This window comes from Phoxinus phoxinus, assembly GCF_949152265.1.
Source record: "Phoxinus phoxinus genome assembly, chromosome: 10".
NCBI classification, from domain to species: domain Eukaryota; kingdom Metazoa; phylum Chordata; class Actinopteri; order Cypriniformes; family Leuciscidae; genus Phoxinus; species Phoxinus phoxinus.
Window position 1 is genome coordinate 30,060,495 of NC_136885.1, and position 19,314 is coordinate 30,079,808.

General features: G+C 35.5%; 1 protein-coding gene across 3 annotated transcripts; it reads right to left on the reverse strand.

Moving 5' to 3' along the window:
• Positions 1-159: 159 nt before the first annotated feature.
• sema4aa (sema domain, immunoglobulin domain (Ig), transmembrane domain (TM) and short cytoplasmic domain, (semaphorin) 4Aa) lies at positions 160-18,496 on the reverse strand. 3 transcript variants are annotated; one of them, XM_079625618.1, is made up of 15 exons: positions 18,456-18,496; positions 15,445-15,585; positions 11,925-12,085; positions 11,707-11,763; positions 10,515-10,610; positions 10,313-10,406; positions 10,098-10,220; positions 8,717-8,850; positions 7,617-7,798; positions 7,360-7,501; positions 3,810-3,999; positions 3,584-3,699; positions 3,072-3,235; positions 1,981-2,048; positions 160-1,637 (listed from the first exon to the last, which is right to left on the reverse strand). In XM_079625618.1, exons 2-15 carry the CDS (start codon positions 15,542-15,544, stop codon positions 970-972), a joined length of 2,295 nt encoding a protein of 764 aa, XP_079481744.1. In that variant the 5' UTR covers positions 15,545-15,585; positions 18,456-18,496; the 3' UTR covers positions 160-969. The 3 variants fall into 3 exon arrangements, with proteins under 3 accessions (XP_079481744.1, XP_079481743.1, XP_079481745.1); XM_079625617.1 differs by lacking the exon at positions 18,456-18,496 and adding an exon at positions 17,474-17,597; XM_079625619.1 differs by lacking the exons at positions 11,707-11,763; positions 11,925-12,085; positions 15,445-15,585; positions 18,456-18,496 and adding an exon at positions 10,844-11,526.
• Between the last annotated feature and the right edge of the window lie 818 nt (positions 18,497-19,314).

A 19,314-nucleotide genomic window follows, 5' to 3' on the forward strand; every position in this document is an offset into this window, starting at 1 on the left:
TCACCCCATTATTTACAGGTTACACCACATGCATCTTCATCACTGTACAGAACTACCACATTTCACTTGAATGCATTGTAAAATACTATATGCAACATGTTGCCTTAAATAAAACTTACACAGCCCCCCAACCTAAACACTAAAAAAAGAGAAAATATTCCTAGTTTAATTGAGTTCATATTACTCACATCTTTAATGGCAAATGAACTGCACCCAGAAACATGACTTGATAAATTAAATACTAACCAAGTTAGTATTAATTTACCGGTAGTTTGATTCTGGCTTCAGGAGCAGCAACACAACAATCACAAGCATTTTTGAATCCATGCAACACAAGTCATACAACACAAGTAAAATAGTGAAATGTTTTCATGATGCAGATAAAGAAATAAGATAAGATGTTTTATGACCTTCTTATTGTGATTAGTTTTTAGATTATATCTTTAAACAACAATTGTAACCCACTGATGTTAAACTAACATAAACAAATGTTTTTGGATGGTATTGTATTGTCAAATCTATAGCATTCACCTTAAATAAACAATAAATTGAAGATGTAGGATGGTTTCAAACAAGAAAAAATTTACAATATTTTGAATATCACACATTAATTGCAAAAGCTGATTTGTTTTTTCTTGTGTTATAATATACCCTAGTCAAAGTAGATGCCATATTGAATTTTCCATGGATGAAGATGAGGCTGTGAGATCATAGCATGCTATGCGTTGTATAAAGGTTCTAGATCACATACATCGTTTTTATGAAGTTTTTGTGTACTGAAACCAAGTAAAATAAGTATGATTATCTAAAATCATTAAATATAAATAAAATCAAATGACTATAAATATCATGAAATGTATTGTTGACATTCTAGAGATCAATGTTGTTATTTTCCAAACTAATTATGGGTCAATAATCACTCCTTAGTTTTTCATAATCTTAGAGTACAGATTCTGCTGGTTTTAGGGCTCAGCTTAGCTTTTCTACCAGTTCTGTTCCCCAGATTTTGTCTGACTCTGTGTCTTTAGGTTGTTTCTGAGGGGTGGTTTTGTTGCACCTAATGCTTTGACTCCACAGGATCACAAAAGCAACGCATACAAAGAGACAAGTGACAAACAAAAGGCAAAAAGCAACCATTTCAGAGTAGTAACTCTTCTGTGAGATGCATACAACGTCTTTTCCATCGGTGTTCATGTTAACAGTAGATTGACGATTGGTCCTGGCTTGTTTTTCACCGCTCCTGTCTGCTGTCGTCTTTTCGTTTGTTGTAGGTTCAGAATCAGATTGGTCAAACTCAAGTGTTGTGTAGTAATCAGGGATGGGCTCACTTTCTGTGCCAGAGTCCAGCGTGACGTCAGGTTGCTGGTGTGATGGGGGAGGAAGAGAACGTGGGATGATCGGCAGAATTACAGCGAAGGTGGCAATGATTTGCTCGAAGCCCATTTCCGTCGACATGCAGTGGTAGGTGTTCACAGTCTCTGGAGTGATGAGGAAGACCAGGCTGCCGTCGGCCCGCTGCAAGTACGGAAACTGAGGAACGGCGCTGTTGTTTAAAAACCTCCATGTCACCTCGGCCAGTCTGGATCTCGACTGACATGGTAGAACCACAATCTCATTAAACTGTGCAATACGTGTCACTGAAGAAAGACAAAGGGTTCAGTTCAAACCAATATGATAAATATTACCTTATTTTGCAACTATTTTCTGTTTATGTGCCATTGGTAAATAACTAGAAGAATCACAATGCACAGTAATCTAAAAATGTCTGGATGTGCAAACAAGATTTTTACACTAAGCAAGAAACTTCCGCTGCTTGTTGGTCATTATGAGTTAAAGATCTGGCACCTTCATTAAAGTGTGATACGATGTGTCAGACTCCGCAGTTACAAATAAACACCATGTAGTTGCAAATAAAAATCTGTGGTTGGATATGACATTAGACAATGCAAGTTTTGTGGGTCGCACAGAAGACATGTTCACCTGTAGCAGCAGTGTTTTTGAAGTCTTTGCACTGTTTGTTGACATTTCCGGTTTCCACATCCTGCTGTCTGTTTTACACACACACACACACACACACACACACACACACACACACACACACACACACACACACACACACACACACACACACACACACACACACACACACACACACACACACACTATTAGTGTGGTATCAGATAAAAGCAAAAAAACAAAACTGTCACATTTCATCTTGGTCAGACCAAAAACTAAAAGTATTTAAAATAGTTTTTGTTAATTGAAATAAAGCTGAAATAAAATATAAATATTAGATGAAAAACTTAAATGAAAAATATAAATGTTGCATTTATATTTAGCAACTAACTATCCACTTTATTTTGCAACTGTTTTCTGGGAATGTGCTATATAGGTAAATAACTAGAAGAATAAAGCACAGTTAACAGTGAAAGTATTTGTGCAACTAAACTAAATATGAAAGTAAATCAATGACAAATGTATTTGAAACAAAAAGCCATGTTGAAATCCACCAATTAAAAAAAATGCATTTCATTAACAGTGCTAGCATTTTAATGCATTGCATTTTCAGGGCTTGCATTTTGGGGGGCTGAAATTTAACATGGTTGTATATTTAAGCTGTGAATATTTCAAATGAAAACATTTCACACACAATTTCATTATTAAAAATGCAATAATCCACATTCACCTTCTAAACTTCAGTTCCAAATTATTTAAAATAACTGAAGCCGGATGATACCGGAAGCCTTGTAAATTCAAGTTACTAATGGCCGTGCTGCTCTTGCATTAAAATAAAAAGGTATAAAATAAGATAATTAAAATAAAAAATAATAAAAAACTAATAAAAATGACAGAAGCACATAGCAAAACAAATACTAAAACTTAATTTAAAATGAAAACTGAAAATATAAAAATAAAATCTAATAACAGTTCCGTATATAAATAATACCAAAATAACTTTGGGTCACACTGACTTTTGTGGTTTAAGTGGGTGGTTCTTGGCCCATTTAGTCACTATAACAGAGATAATTTAATCTATTAGATCAGATATTGGTATAGAAAAGACAACTCACAGGTTAGAGCCCATTCCAGTCACCGTAGCGCACGCTCCGGTCTCTGAGTCCCAGCCACAGAACGGGTCGCGTGCTAACACACATTCTGCACAGTTTGGATAAGCTGAGCAGTTGGACACAGGCACTCTGAAGACGCCCTCAGAAGAGCCGATGAACAGTACACCCTGTGGTGTAATTTACAAAAAACATTTAATGAAACCTGATCACATTGTATATCTAATATATATGGCTCTGTTCCAAGACCTAGTTTGCTGCCTATGTATGCAGCATTTTAAGGTATCATAGCTGTGCTTTTAATGCGAAAGGTAAGATGAAAAAAATGTAATCCAAGATGGTGGATGATGCAAGATAAATGTTGATAATTTATATTATTAATAATTGAAATATCTATTTAAAATTATATATGTAAGTGAAAGTGTTTAAATTGGGAACAGAGCCAACAGACATTGTATAAAGATGTACCAATGATCAGGAGATTAAAAAGACAAACAAGGAAAGTAATGCTTTAAAACCTTGCTTTTGGAGAGGAGGATGTTCTTCACAGTCTGTGGTTGCTTGAAAGTCTGAATCTCCTCGATGATATGAGGACCTTTAGCCAGCAGGACGACTTTATGAAGAAAGCCAGACTCTGAAGAAAATAGAAATGGACAGAAATGGGCACCAGGAAAAAGTCTGGCCAAAAAATGAAAAAGGATAAAATAAAACTGAGTCAGTAAAACCAGTATTCATTATGTTTACCGGTGAGCAGGTACAGGACGGTGTAACTTTGTCCATTTGCAGCTTGAGTTCTCTGAACAGCTAGTCGGCTATAACGCTCTTCTGTGGAGGACAGAATAAGTTTCTTCCCCACAGAACGCACAGCTTTTTCAGCCAGGAAGCTCGTTTTCACAATGCTTAACACACGGTCAGTGTCATTAAACAGTCCACACTGCAAAAAATTAGAAGATTGGTTACACAATGGTTAAAGCAGATGTGAGTAATTTTTTGGATGTTAAAATAAATTCTCCTGCCCTAATGTGATATTATAAGTAAACCATTGATTGTGGTTTCTTCCTCAAGAGTGTTATCACTGTGGTGCTTTGCAAACATTGCTGTTTGGTTTTATGGCCCAACACGTCAACTTAATGTTGTTCATTCAAAAATACAGTATGTGACATTATGGGAGTGAAATGGGTTGTCAATATAATTTCATGTTGATCTTAAAGGGATAGTTCACCCAAAAATGAAAAAATTGTCATGTTTACTTACCCTCATGTCGTTGCGAACTTTCATTCATCTTCGAAACACAAATAACTATCTTTTTGATGAAATCTGAGAGCTTTCTGTCACTCCATTGACAGCTACACAACTACCACTTCGTCGCTTCAAAAAGTTCATAAAGAGATTGTAAAACTAATCCATTTAATTTAAACGTTTAGTCTTTAGGCTTTTATTTACATATTCATCAAAGCACACATCTGATATGGTAAATGGAAGCTCAAGCATGCTTGCTAGACGAACGAGGTTCATTCTCGTGTTACGCAGCACTTTTGAGCTTCCGCAAGAACCAATGAGGTTTGTTCTCGTGCGTCAAACAGGTACAGTTGAGCTTCTGTTTATGTTCGCTGATCAATGTTTATATGTGAATGAAAGCCTAAATTCAGGCTTGTTCATCATATAAAGCGATCAACTCTCTTCAGAAAATTTGGACTGAACCGTTCAATTCAATGGATTAGTTTTACTATCTTTTTTGGCTCGTTTCCACCAAGCGGTACGGTACGCAATTATTTCTGCTTCGATTGTCAAAAGTTGTGAATGGTACCAAAGTACCAAACCGTAGCACTTTTTTGGGAAACTTTTGTTAGGGTACCTAGCACAGTAGTCCAGTACTTAAAGTCCCACTCCGATCATATTTTGAGCTATTTTTAAACATTCCCAGTGGTCTTTAAATTATGATTATGCCATTTTTAGCAAAAATCTCAAAACCTGTGCCGTTTTCTGGGACTTCGCTTCAGCAGAGCGGCAGTAGCTCATTAGCAATAGGGCTTGGGCGTCGTGACGTCATACTTGGCGTGGCGGCCATGTTGATGGCCTCGCGAATGTAAACATAACGTTACAGCAAGTGGAACGAGTAGAAGAAGCAGAGATGGAAGAAAGAAAAAAGATGTTAAAATCCCAAAAAGTATGCGGAATTTACCGTGATACACTAAATAAGGAAGCCAGGGACCGGTATGTGGACAAAATCGGTACTATTAAAAAAAAGAGTGGAGCACCGACAACGACTTGCTGCCGCCGGTTTGCATAACCGATATCTTCGGCTAAAATAGTTTGTTTTGTGAGCGCCTACACCTCAGAACAGTTCCGAAGCTACAAATCATTGGAGTCGCATGTAACTTACAGTTCACCAATGGGTGGGTTCAGGAGCTGCAGATCATAAAGCCGGCAAAACAGTGGGAACACAGTAACGTTAATCCGGACAAAGGTAAGCTGTGCTTCACCTAACTGCTAATGTTAGTTTAGTAACAACCGTTCACACATGTAGCTGCTACTTTTAACTATGTGTTTCAAAAGTATAAACACGTAACGTTATTTGAGCTTTTTTCCCGCTGTCTTCCCGTTTTAGTATTTTCCTGTAAAATATCCCGTATTTTAATAACGTTACAGTTTTGTAGTACATTTTTTTTTGTCAGCAGAGGGATAGCAACAGAAAGATGAGTGTTAAAATTTGTACAAAACAAACTAGGTAGCCGAAGATATCGGTTATGCAAACCGGCGGCAGCAAGTCGTTGTCGGTGCTCCACTCTTTTTTTCCAATTTCATATGGATCCAAACCGTTAATAGTACCGATTTTGTCCACATACCGGTCCCTGGCTTCCTTATTTAGTGTATCACGGTAAATTCCGCATCCTTTTCGGGATTTTAACATCTTTTTTCTTTCTTCCAACTCTGCTTCTTCTACTCGTTCCACTTGCTGTAACGTTATGTTTACATTCACGAGGCCATCAACATGGCCGCCACGCCAAGTATGACGTCACGACGCCCAAGCCCTTGTGGGCGGAGCCGTTGGCACGGAGAAGCATTACAGTATTATATATACACGTTAATTATTATTATCCGAAGTTAATCAAAGTTATCACCGATCATTATTTCACTCCGAGACGTCGCGGTAAAAAACAGCTCGACTTCGTCTCAATATTTCATCCCTCCCACAGTGATCAATCAGGACATATTTAGTATCAGTGGATTGCTCGGAATTTCGGGATTATTATGATGCTAATGTCACCGCTATATCTGAAAAACTGACTGACTCTCTCACGAGTGATGGGCTTGACACACGAGGGGACAAACGACTGCGACAGGCGAAACTCGTCGCCACCCGGCGTGTGCAAGTCTACTTGGACGAGCGCGGAGTTTCACATGCACGAATGTCGCCTGTTGCTTGGCTGGAGGAGGCTGGCTGCACTCTCTCATTATGTAATGATGTAATTACTGACGGGATCAGTCTGTGCTCTCCAAACTTTAGTTTTGACGATTGATAGACGGTGAAAAGTGACTTATTTGTTACAGTATGTGTTCCAATTTGAGTATGAGCTCGTGGCCCCGCCCAGTGGAGTTACTACGTCATAACTCCAGTCTATTTTAAACGGCATTTTAGCGTCTGCTACTGATTCACAGACATTTGAATGTAGAAATACTCAGAAATACAACTTTGAGCTTATTTTTCTCAAGATATGTCCTCTAACATCAGAAAAATGCCACAAGAACATGTTAACACCTAGAAAAACATGATTTTCATCGGAGTGGGTCTTTAAAGGGTGGAGCTAGACTCACTGCAGAAAGTTGATTGGTTGACAAAGAATCGTCACTTGTGTGTCCCGTCCCGTATCGTACTGTACCACTCGGTGTAAACAAGCCATTAATGAACTTTTATCGTTTTTCTATGATCTCTCAGATTTAATGTAAGATAACTTAGTTTGTGTTTCGAAGATGAACAACAACCCGTCTTACGGGTTTGGAATGACATGAGGGTGAGTAATTCATGAAAGAATGAAAGATTTTTGGTGAACTAATCATTTAAAGGTGTAGTAGTGTATAATCTGTGCCACAAGTGGCAGCAAACGAAATTGCGAAAATAATTCGTAATAATATTATAATTTAAATAATTTAAATATTTTTAAGTCATTTAATTAAGATGTACAAATAATACTATTTAAATAAATAATTGTCAATCTTTATTTATAATAATTTCTGCCTAATTGTACAAACAGTCCTAAATCTAACCCTAGCCAGCTTTCTTAGTCTGAGTTACCGTGCCGAGTTTGCCGTCTGTATTTGGCTGGCGTGACCAGCGATTTCCTCTCAAATCAAATGTCTTGTAATCCCCTGTAAAAGATGCTTTAATATCTGCTAAACTAAAAGCACACACTGCTGACAGACCAGACGAAACTGACCTGTGAGACAGAGAAAGATGGGAAGAAAACATTTAAACATAAATCACATGGCCTTTCAGAACAGTGAATATATGCCATGATGATGGGTTTGAGTGAAATGATTGGCATTTGGCACCATTGTGAAGTAAAGACCCCGTAGAACAGGGTGCTGTCAGGAGACTCATTATCCGTTGGGGACAACTTGACAATATCCTGCAGCTTGTTGAACTGGAGCTCTTCGCCTTGTTGGCAGACCAACTGAGCCTTAGCAAAGGATGTCCAGCGCTTCTGTAAGACACGGCTTCCTCCGTTGTCATCCTGGTATTTAAGAAAAAATTCCATTAAAGCAGTTTCGATGGGCCTTTTACAACTAAACAGATTCATATGCTTCCTTTGTATGCTTTTTGTTGTTGTTGACCCAGATGAGAGTTAGGAACAGTAAAAAATATACTTAAAGTGATGAATTAACATAATTTATATTTTTACTTATTTACTTATCCTCAAGTTGATCCAAAACCTGTATGAATTTCTTTCTTGTGTTGAACACAAAAGAAGATATTTTAAAGAATGTTGGTAATCAAACAGTTAATGGAAGCCATTGACGTCCATAGTTATTTTTTTCCTACTGTAGAAGTCAATCGCTGCCGTCCACTGTCTGGTTAATTAATGACATTCTTCAAAATATCTTCTTTTGTGTTCAGCAGAAGAAAGAAGAAAATTCATACAGGCTTCGAACATCTTGAGTAAATGATGACAGAATTGATATTTTTTGATGGTGAACTATCCCTTTAACCTTAAGTTTGTTCAAATTACATTCAGATTCTGAACAACATTGCAAAAATAAATAATATTATTTTATAATATTTGTTAATATATATAAAAGAGTCAATCTTTTGTATACTCTGGTAATTTTGCTGTGGGTCAGTGGAGATTCTTGTGTGTCTTTAACAATATGTTATTTAGTTGTAACAATATTTGTTATTTTTGCAATATTTCTATGACTAATAAGAAATTATTAAAAATCTCTCACAATCTAAAATTGGCTAAAAAAAATCTAATATTTTGAAACAATCTGACTGGATGGAATCATATAGTCTGAAGTGTATCATATACTACGTGACTTTTTTGCTAAATCTGTCAACTCTGACTACCAAAAATCTGCAGACTGGCTCTGAATTCCTGCAACTACCCAGCAAGCAATTATGTTTCAGAATAGGAGAATAAATGAGGTCTCACCGTGCAGACCTGGGCCACCCGAGACACAATAAAAGAGTTCACAAATGAGTCTCCGGTCAAGTCCCCAACCTCAGTAAAGAACAGCAGGATCTTTCCTTCACTGGCAACTTGTGTCGAACTGATGAATATAGGGTCTAAGAGAGAGAAAAAAAAAAACATTTTCAATCCTAAAAAGACTTTACAGTGGAAATGCTCTGTGTTTGAAGTAGGGTCATTCTGTGTCAATTCAATCAGACGTCCCCAGCTAAAATGTTGGATTTAGAATAAATAAATAAATAGCCAAAATATAAAATGTCAAGGATGTATATTTACTGAGTAATGCACTATTTGGTAGAGGGGGGTCAAAATTATAATTTTGAGCCAAATTACAGGGGGGTAAAAATTACCTAAGAAAATGGCAGTATTATTTTTACACAGAGATTGGTAGGTCTATTAGTAAAATCTATTGAATTTTGCTATCTTTTTTGCATTATGGCAACAGTGACAGTTGTTAGTTGACAGAGAGAAACAAGATACATTTCTAGTTTCAGTATAATTTGTTCTTCAGACATTCTTCTTTAAACACAATAAGTATCAACTGTTTGAAAAGCTCCCCACATTTGTTTTTCAACCCTTGAAAATTGGTAAAATTCAACAATTTGCACATCCCATTGGGATCCCCATATCTATGGGATTGAACCATATATGGCCTTAAATGGAGATTACAAAATAAGAAATGGTTAAGAATGAAAATCTAGAAGGATTTTAAGATATCTTCAATACTTTTTTTTAGAGTTACAGGCATGCAAACTTCATAAAAAAACATTTATGGCACTCAGACAGCTATGTTCTATGTTGTGTTGATTGGAAAATAATATTCATTTTTAATTTCAACCTTATTCATTCTTCAGATATTCCTCTTTAAAAGAAAAAAGTATCAGCTGTGTGCAAACTGAAGTGACCCACAATTGACCACTGAAAATGTGTACAATTTACCAATGAAGCCAGATTGAGACCCTCATTTCTCTGGAAATTGAACCATGTTGGGCTTTAAAAATTAGGATACTAAAAGAAAAGTTTGTTAACTTTTTAACAACAAACCCCCGCCCCAAATCTACAAAATAATCGATCAGTCAGTAAATAAAATATACAGTATATCCATTACATTTAATATTTTGGCTTTCATCACTATTTATGTTTGTCTTTCTTCAGAGAAACAAAATCAAAAATTGAAACCGGAGAAGTTTTATAGTTATATATTGAAATTTGGTTGATTTGACACTGAAAGGCAACCTCTGTGTTACCAGCCTATATTAATAAGCACCATCAAGATCAAATTATTACTTTGTATATGTTCAGAGCATCATGGTAGCATTATTTTTTAGACAAAAAAAATACAAACCCTGTAGCAATTTTGGTACATTCTCAAGCTCCAAGTTGTTGCGTCTTCCTCTGCTGTGACAGCGAGAAATGACTTGTTTGTTCCCAAAGAAGCCGACTTTGGTTGCTGTATAGAGCTCTTCATCTGTAAACGAACAGGTCACAGTTAAGTGTGTGAGAGCACTAGATTAGATAAGACTATTTTGAGGATATTAAGCTATGTTTCTGCACTCTCACCAACAATGGTGGCTGTGTTCCTCTGGGTGGAGCTGTAGGGACAGCAGTTTTTGGCGTCATTTGCGTCTATGCTGGCGTTCAGAGACTCTGCAGGCTTAAACAGAGATGTCCAGTCTTGTTAGAGTAGTGGCGATCGATCCATTCTTGAAAAAATACTTCATTCTTCCTCATATATCGATCTGTGCAATTTATTTGAACTTACAATGATGATGCCTTGTGGTCCATATGCATTTGTTCCGCAGACAAAAAGGTGTGTAGAGTTGAAAAACTGTAAAATACTGATGAAGTTGCCACAATCCTGTTATGGACAAGCATACAATTAAAAAATAAGAGGTATTTTATAATAAATATAAAATAAAATAAAAGTAATAAATAGATCTTGGATTTTAGACTTTGTTTTTAATAAATAGAACATTATATAGTTAGTGTAAAAATACAAAATAGAATTGTATTTGGTCTCTCTCTTTTTATGAAATTTTTATTAAAGGATTAGTTGACTTCAAAATTAAAATTTCCTGACAATTTACTCACCCATACGTTATCCAAGATGTTCATGTCTTACTTTCTTCGGTCGAAAAGAAATGAAGATTTTTAAGCGAAACATTCCAGGATTTTTCTCCGTATAGTGGACTTCAATGGGAGTTTAATGCAGCTTCAAAAGGCTCTTCTCAATCCCAGCCGAGGAATAAGGGTCTTATCCAGCGAAACGATCTGTAATTTTCTAAAAAAATAAATAAACATTTATATATTTTTTAACCATAAATGCTCTTGCACAAGCTCTGCGATGCGCCACGCATTACGTAACGTTGAAAGGTCACGTGTGACATAGGTGCTAGCTAGTGTTTACAAAGCGAACGTGCAAAGACCAAGTCAAACGCCTAAAATAAAAATAAAAGGTAAAACAACAATGTCGGAGGATTTAGAAGTTGGGGGAGAAAATGAGATGGAGATTTTCGCACTACCCTACCTTTTTTGAACCGGAACACACACGACCTTTCAACGTGATTACGTAATGTGTGTAGGATCGCAAAGCTAGTGCAAGACAAGCATTTGTGGTTAAAAAGTGTATATATGTTGTGTTTGTTTTTTGATAGATAGATAAGATCCTCGGCTGGGATCGTGTAGAGATTTTGAAGCTGCATTGAAACTGCAATTTGGACCTTCAAACCGTTGTACCCCATTGAAGTCCACCATATCCTGGATACGGAATATTTTCCTCAAAATCCTTCATTTCTTTTCGACTGAAGAAAGAAAGACATGAACATCTTGGATGACGTGGTAAAGTGAGTGAGTAAATATATATATATATATAAAAGTGATGACTGTGTCTTTATTTTAAAACACCACTGCACACCATTGAGATATATAAGTTCCACATTAGCAATGGCACATACCTTTTTTGAGGCCCATTTACAGGTATTCAGGTTTTGTCTAGATGCTTTCCATTCCAACTGTAAAAATACAATATTTTTACATTTTTAACTGTAAATATTATGTTGTAATATTCCGTCCAAATCTAAGGAGATCTTCATGACAGAAGTTAAGTTAGTGGGAACATAGTCAGATCATTCAGTTTTGTAAACTGAAATATATAGCACAAAATCTCTCTCACCTTGTCTTTGAATGTGATACTATCTGGTTGGCTGACGTCTAGGGAGAGCAAAGTATCCCGAGCTCCAACAAACAGTGTGTCAGCATCAGTGCTGAGCAGAAGAGTGGTGGTGTTCTTCAGAGTAGGGCTGTCGTAGACGCCCAAGAGGCGCTCGGAACTCCCTGTGAAGAAAAACACACAACAGTGATAATATATATATTTCCCTTACACCTTGAACACACTTAAGTGTACAAATGAGCTTCGTTGCGTCCTGCGTGTTCAAGGTTGGTCTGACACCATTGGCCCCTGCCGAATGCCATATATATATATATACACGACGGTATTTATATATATATATATATAGGCTGTATAATTCATGTGCCCTCAACATAATCTTTAATTAAACCAATTCAAAGATTACATTTCTGAGAATTTGGCACACACATTTTATGTAAATTACATCCTTTGCTATTAACAGTGTTTACTCACATTTTAGAAATGAAACCACAACACTGACTCTTTTCCTCTTTTTGTTCTGAGGAAATAGGCAAGGCTCTTAAGCTAAGGTTTAGCAATACTGCACACACAGACGTGAGTCACGTGACAATATGATTTTGTTGTGCTGTCACCCATGTTAAAGTCATTATGAAATCAAAATTGTAATTTTTTTAATGGAGTATTGAAATATTTATCAAAAATTATTATAGATCTTTTAAATGTTGTTTATAGGCTGTATGTGGTGATTTTAAAATGCTTTAAGACAAACCATGTGCAAATTCATAAGTCAACACCATTGCTGAGTATTTTAAAACTGCAGTAAACCAAAGACACGCTCAAAAATGCGGTTTGAAATTGCTGGTGTTTCTGACGTCACAAACTTCCTTGTAACCAATCACGTTGTGCATATTAAGCATTTTTTTAACAGAGAATTAGCAGGGGACTCTGGAGAGAAGCAATGTTATTCCGGTATATTTTTCTGTTGATATGAAAAATCTTGTAGATTTAGCAATATAGAGGGTGTATGATGAACTCTATGCCTTTCTCCACTGACGTTCTGAGTTGTTCAAAGCGTTTCTGACTCTGAGTTGGCAAACGGGAACATGGTTTGTGTAACATTAACCCCTTATATTGGCATCGGCCATTACATATTTCAAACAGTAATATCCTATACTAAACCTAAACTAATCTTGACAAACTATATATCATTTGAAAGCTTACAATCTCTAGTTTACATATTTGGTGATTTTCAAAATAAATTACAGAGGAGCCGTAATTGATCAATTTGCAACAAGAATATTTTCATACTCCTAAGGCGTGTTCAGACCTTTATTTTGAAATAGTGATGAACATGAAAAATCATGAAAGAATGGTAGAAACCTCAGTTTGTTTTTATGCCAAGAGTTCAAAAGATAGCATCCGTTCAATTCTTTTAGAAAAAAAGGTTTGAAAATGTTTTAAATAAAAAATAAATAAAATAAAAGATTCACCATTTGCGATGTGGCAGCGAGCTATAATGCACATACGTGTTTTTTTTGTGTTTCTTAGAGGTTGAATTCATTTTAAAATCTGCCAAACTTTTACCAAACCATCCTATACTTCTGAATAGGATGTCTACTTCATAAATTTTATGAAAATTTTACAAATAATGGTTCAGATCACTCAAACAACATATGGAAATAGAGGCGCCCTTATATGGGCAGTAATGTCAAGTTTTTAAGGGATAAAATGATTGACTACAGCGGGACTTTAAACAATTCATGTGCCCTCCTAATCTTTCATTAAAACAACTTCCCCATCTCGTCTCTTCTTTGATGACGCATTTACTGGAGCGAGGCCGGGACAACATGTCACTCACATGAGACCCACCAATAGCAACCATCATAAATGATCCAATCAATTCCAGATGTCACCAAATCAAGTCCCGCCCTACATTTTTTCTTGTTCGAGAAGCTGTTTTAGGGAAGAAAAGACTATCGCAACTTTCGTTTCATGCCAAGTTTAAAACTTTTTTTCATTGCAATGTTTCCCCAATTTGAGACATATTTTCTTCATGGGAAAAGACTACCCCGAATGTTTTAAAGGCTAATGGTTGAGGTTGGATTTCATAACAATTTCATAAATAACTTTCCATTGTCTGTTTCTAAATTGTAGCACTGAGAAACAGTGTGGTACACCATGCATAATTTTAAATATGCAAGCGTCTTAATTCTGAGAATGTAAATGTGCAAGCTAAATATACTGTATGCACACTGACGTTCAAAAGTTTGGGGTTGAAACGTTTTTTTTTTTAGTTTTTGAAAGAATTGTACTCCGTGTGACAAGATCTTTCAAAAATCATTCTAATATGCTGATTTGCTGTTCAGGAAACATTTCTTATTATTATCAGTGTGAAAAACAGTTGTGCCTCTTAATAAATAATTTTTCAGGATTCCTTGATGAAAGTTAAAAAGAGCACAGTTTTTTTTTTTAAATACAAATATTTTTTACATTATAAATGTCTCGAAACATTTCCTGTCACTTTTGATGAATTTAATGCATCCTTGCTGAATAAAAGTAATTTCTTTCAGAAATATAAAAAACGGTTTCTTTTCCAAAAACTTTAAACATTTAGCCTATTATACATAAACCCCCAGACAGTGTTTCATGACGAATGTATTGGAAAGTGGTTTACACCCTAATTGTTCTTATTAATGCCTGATAAATTCTAAAGCAAAAACTAACCACATCTTAAGACTCTCTGCAGCAGCAGGGCTTTGAGCGTGTCGTGTGGAGGAAATAATCGGCCAGCGGTGGTTTCCACCACCAGTACACAAGATAGAATTCAACATTTAGACCATCAAGCATTTGCAGAACAACAGCAATGGGTAATAACAAACAAACCCACAACTCACAAGATCAGAGAACAAAGATTGCCAAACTTCCACAGAATCTGTGTTCGCCCAACATGACTCATGGTCAGATTCATGATATAAATCATTTCAAATAAGTAAATAATTTATAAGTCCATTCGTAATTAAACTGTCCCATTTGCTGTGAATCAAATGCAACAATTTATATAAGAAAATGTTTTGCTTGAGGTTCATGAATAAAGCCATTGAATTATTTTCTTGTACACAGCTGAGCTGATTTTTGGATACGGACAGAACAACTTCATTACCAAGAAGAAAAACAGTTCATTTCTCAATTATTCACACTGGAAACACGTTCCGTCAGAAATGTGGTTACAAATGACTGATATCAGCAACAGTATGATTAAAATCCTGTTCTGGTTTCTGGAGCTCAAGGATGTCTAAGAACGTCATACCGTATTTCAATAACAGATACTTTACACTTAAACAAAATGTTGTAGAACTAATTTTCACAAAGACACAGCAAGTAACATGTAAACATGAAAATTTGAAGTATAAAAACTATTTTCCTGTACAACATAATCTTTAAAAAATCCTTAAGTGTCCTCAACATTCACATCTGACTATCACTAAAGGTGAGTTTTCCACCAGTAAAGTATGTCTCGCTATCATGTAATGTGAGCTTCACTTACCCTGAGAGAATGACACGCGAGGACGCAGGGAGGCCTGAGACGGGTCTATCAATCCCAAGAAGAGGACCCAAAACATCCAGATCCTGAACAATCTTCCCATCCTAACAGACGTGTTTAGGCCACAGAACCTGTTCTGATCAGCTAGAGAAACAGCGAGTGACTAGATCTCACTTCCTCTGATGAGACCGCCTTGAGCACAGCAGGAAGGAAGATTGAAAACCTCAAACCACTCCGACTTCACTCCTCTCTAGAATCCACTAAACGCATTCTGCTAATGACACTTCTTCTGACAGCAGAATGGAATGAGCTACAAGCAACTGAATTATAATAATAATATCTTTTTCATATCTAAATAAGATATCATATCTTTTTATATTTAACGAGTGCATTTCCATGTGCATCTTATTTCTCTGTTGGACGAGAAAGCTCTGAACCCGTTTACAGCTGACGAAATGTCTTATTAATAAGAATCTTATGTGTTACTGTAATATGCATAAATCTAACACACACACATTCTGGGTACTATAGTTTGTTTTAATTAATTGATTTTTGTCAATCATTTATTGTATCAAATGAATCCTGTGAATGAATCCTTGCTGTGCTACTATATAATACGGTATATTATAATAAAAATAAGATGTTTTAGAAGGCGGCGTGTAATCATGTAACCTATCTTTTGGAAAATATTATGCTTCAGAAGCACATCTGATACTGTCTAGGTGCAGCTCACTAGGAATAGAGGTAGAGAACGAGAATGGTGGGAGACACAAATGTGATGCTAAGGGGGATGTGGATTCATGGTTGCAATGAGAAGAGGCCAGGTAGTGAAATGAAAAACATGTTTCTTTGAACATGCACAAGGACATCAGTATGACATAAACGTTTGTCCGCAGCGGGAGCGGAAATTGCATAAATTGGGCAAGTGGGCAAACTGTCACCATGTGACTTCAAAAAGTAAATTCAAACGATTCTACAGCAAGACATTTAACAGTCCTTCAGTTCCAGATGTAGGTTAGCTCTGATTTACACAAAGGTGACTAAATTTAGACTAATACACTGTGTGGTACATTTCAATTTTAAACGGAGAACAATTCATTTGTTTTAAACAGCATTTGTCCAAAAGTGCAAAACAAAATCAGCACATCCCACAGATGAAGCTCCCACGCACACAGAAGTGATCTGATCACTTGACATCTCACTTCTGTTTACCTTTACATTCTCGCTGGGTGTTTTCCAGGAAAAATTGCCATCAAGCCGGAGTAAGAAACCAATAGGCATACCTTGTTGGCGAATTAATCTGTGTATGTCTTTCTAAAGTCTTACCTTATACACTGCAATTTTTTAGTGCTACTATATTGTTAGCTGCTAATCTGATATTATTTCCAGTGTTACTTTTAAAGTTATTATTAAAAGTATGGATAATCAAAAGTCAGCAGCAAAGACATTGGTTTTAATAAATTGAGATTAAATACTCAAAGTATATTTGTGTCATTTAACATTTCATTAATGCAGGTTTGCATTGTACTTTTTTATTCCTTTTAAAGAATACTGAATCTGTTTTTGTGATGAGTAAATGCATGCTCACATTATTGTTGTCTACAATAAGCATCATGTTCAGAGAGCGCACACAATGCTGTGTCACTTACTCTTACTCAATTTCTCTCAACATGGGGACAGGAGAGCTGTCAGTCAATAAAGGGGAAAACCAAGTAGGCTAAGTTCTTGTATTACTTGTTTGAAAAAGTTGCATTACTTATTAGAAAAGTAAATAAGATATTTTGTTGTAAATTTAAAAGTAATGTTACTTTGCTAGTTACTTGAAAAAAAGTAATCTGATTACATAATTTGCGTTACTGTAATGCATTACCCCCAACTCTGCTTATGTTGGGTTTTGCTTAGTTACATTGGGTTTTGCTTAGTGCACTGCAAAAATGTATTGTTTACTCCTAGTTTGTATCTCTGCACACACACACTTTGATCTTTGAATATGTGCATGCAGAAAAATGACTGTAAAAGCATAATGACTCACCGATAACATCCTTGATGTGTGTTGAGCGAGTTTCCTTTTTCCTCAACCACAGTGATTCTCAAATCCTGCTTTTGGGGGCCCCGAGGCACTGCACATCGAGATATCTTCAACTCATCATCTCAGGCTCCATGACCTGAATTGTAGTGAGACTCTGAAAATGTTCAGGGCTAAGGGACCCCGGGAGCTGGATTGAGAAACACTAATCTACCACCATCTGAAATTGCTCTTACAACAAACCTTACAACTGCCGATGATAACACAACATTAATTTGTTTATTTGAGCAAGTTCTTACTATATTTGCTAAAAAAAAAAAAAAAAGTGTAAATCTCTAATGTTATATGTACAATATTAAGTCATGTACATTTGCATATGTTTTAATATTCATATATATATATATATATATATATATATATATATATATATATATATATATCAGTGGTATGCAATGATGTTTTAAAATGAGGCGCCAGAAGTCCTCATATATCTATATCTATATATCAAAAGTATATGTGTATGTCCTTGTTACACTTATATCGATATATATCTATAAATATATATATCAAAAGTATAAGTGTATGTCCTTGTTACACTTAATTGTCATGGTTAAATAACATGACATAAAACATTTTTTTTTTCTATTTTTACACTATGTTCTATTTATTAAAACCAAGTATACATTTCATCAAGTTAGTGTTTTAAGCAGTTTTTAATTTATTCCAAATTAGAACGAAAGGCAGTAACAATTTAAACAATATATTATTCGTGAACTAATGTTCAGCTTTTCCTTTCAATAGTCAACTCATTTTCAACAGTAATCAAGCTTGTAGACACACAGGTGTACTTTTAATTTCCCCAAGCTGATTGCGCACTAAAAAAACCGACGAAACCCAGTCATCATGCTTTCAGGACATTTCTGATTTTGATTTTGATTTTGACGCGACATAAAGCGGTTATATCTTTATGGCTGAGTTGTTTACTTACTTCTCAATTATCCTCCCCATTAACGCCATAATTTTCTTCATTCGATTCAGACCGATTCGTGAACGCGCAAGAAAACAAAAAGCGTGATTTGTCGCACGAACCAATCCTATCCAACCATAACCAATCATATCCAATCATAACCAATCATATCCAATCATAACCAATCATATCCAATCATAACCAATCATATCCAAACACAGCGCGATGGAGGCAATGCCTCCGCTCACGTGACATGTCTGTTTTAAATGGAGGAAAGCCAATTCACCTGCGGGTGTCGCTGTTGGACAGTGTTACTTTACACTTTTTAATAATCACAATTTTTGTAATATGGATTATTTTCTCATCCAGTTTTTTGAAGAGACACTGCCTCCCTTGCCTCCTCGGAGGGAACACCCATATTGTATGTATTTATATAGGCCCTATATATATATATATATATATATATATATATATATATATATATATATATATATATATATATATATATATATATATAAAATGATGAATAATAGAATAGAAAGAAAGAAAGAAAGAAAGAAAGAAAGAAAGAAAGAAAGAAAGAAAGAAAGAAAGAAAGAAAGAAAGAAAGAACAAATAAATAAATAATTGAAGAAAAAAATCTACGTTTTTCAATGTGTTTTAAATTTATTTATTTGATCATAGCTTTGAAATATGCTTTTTTATTTCTTTTGTTTACTGTTCTCAAACTGAACTAGAATATTTGGGCCACCTAGTGAGCTGTAGTAAATTACATGAATCTTACAAAATCCATAATAATACTTTTACCATTAAATCACAATAATCATTATTTGGTATTTCTCATGACAGCGTTATAATTAGAAACGCTTTTTACTGATTG

What these genes read in the sequence shown, in the direction of transcription:
- sema4aa (XM_079625618.1), bottom strand. Translation starts at nt 15,544, where the DNA reads ATGGGAAGATTGTTCAGGATCTGGATGTTTTGGGTCCTCTTCTTGGGA. An exon ending in GGGTGGCCCAGGTCTGCACG is followed by an intron (nt 7,799 to 8,716) that starts GTGAGACCTCAT and finishes CTTAAATACCAG; the next exon opens with GATGACAACGGAGGAAGCCG. An exon ending in CAGACGGCAAACTCGGCACG is followed by an intron (nt 4,000 to 7,359) that starts GTAACTCAGACT and finishes AATTTTTTGCAG; the next exon opens with TGTGGACTGTTTAATGACAC.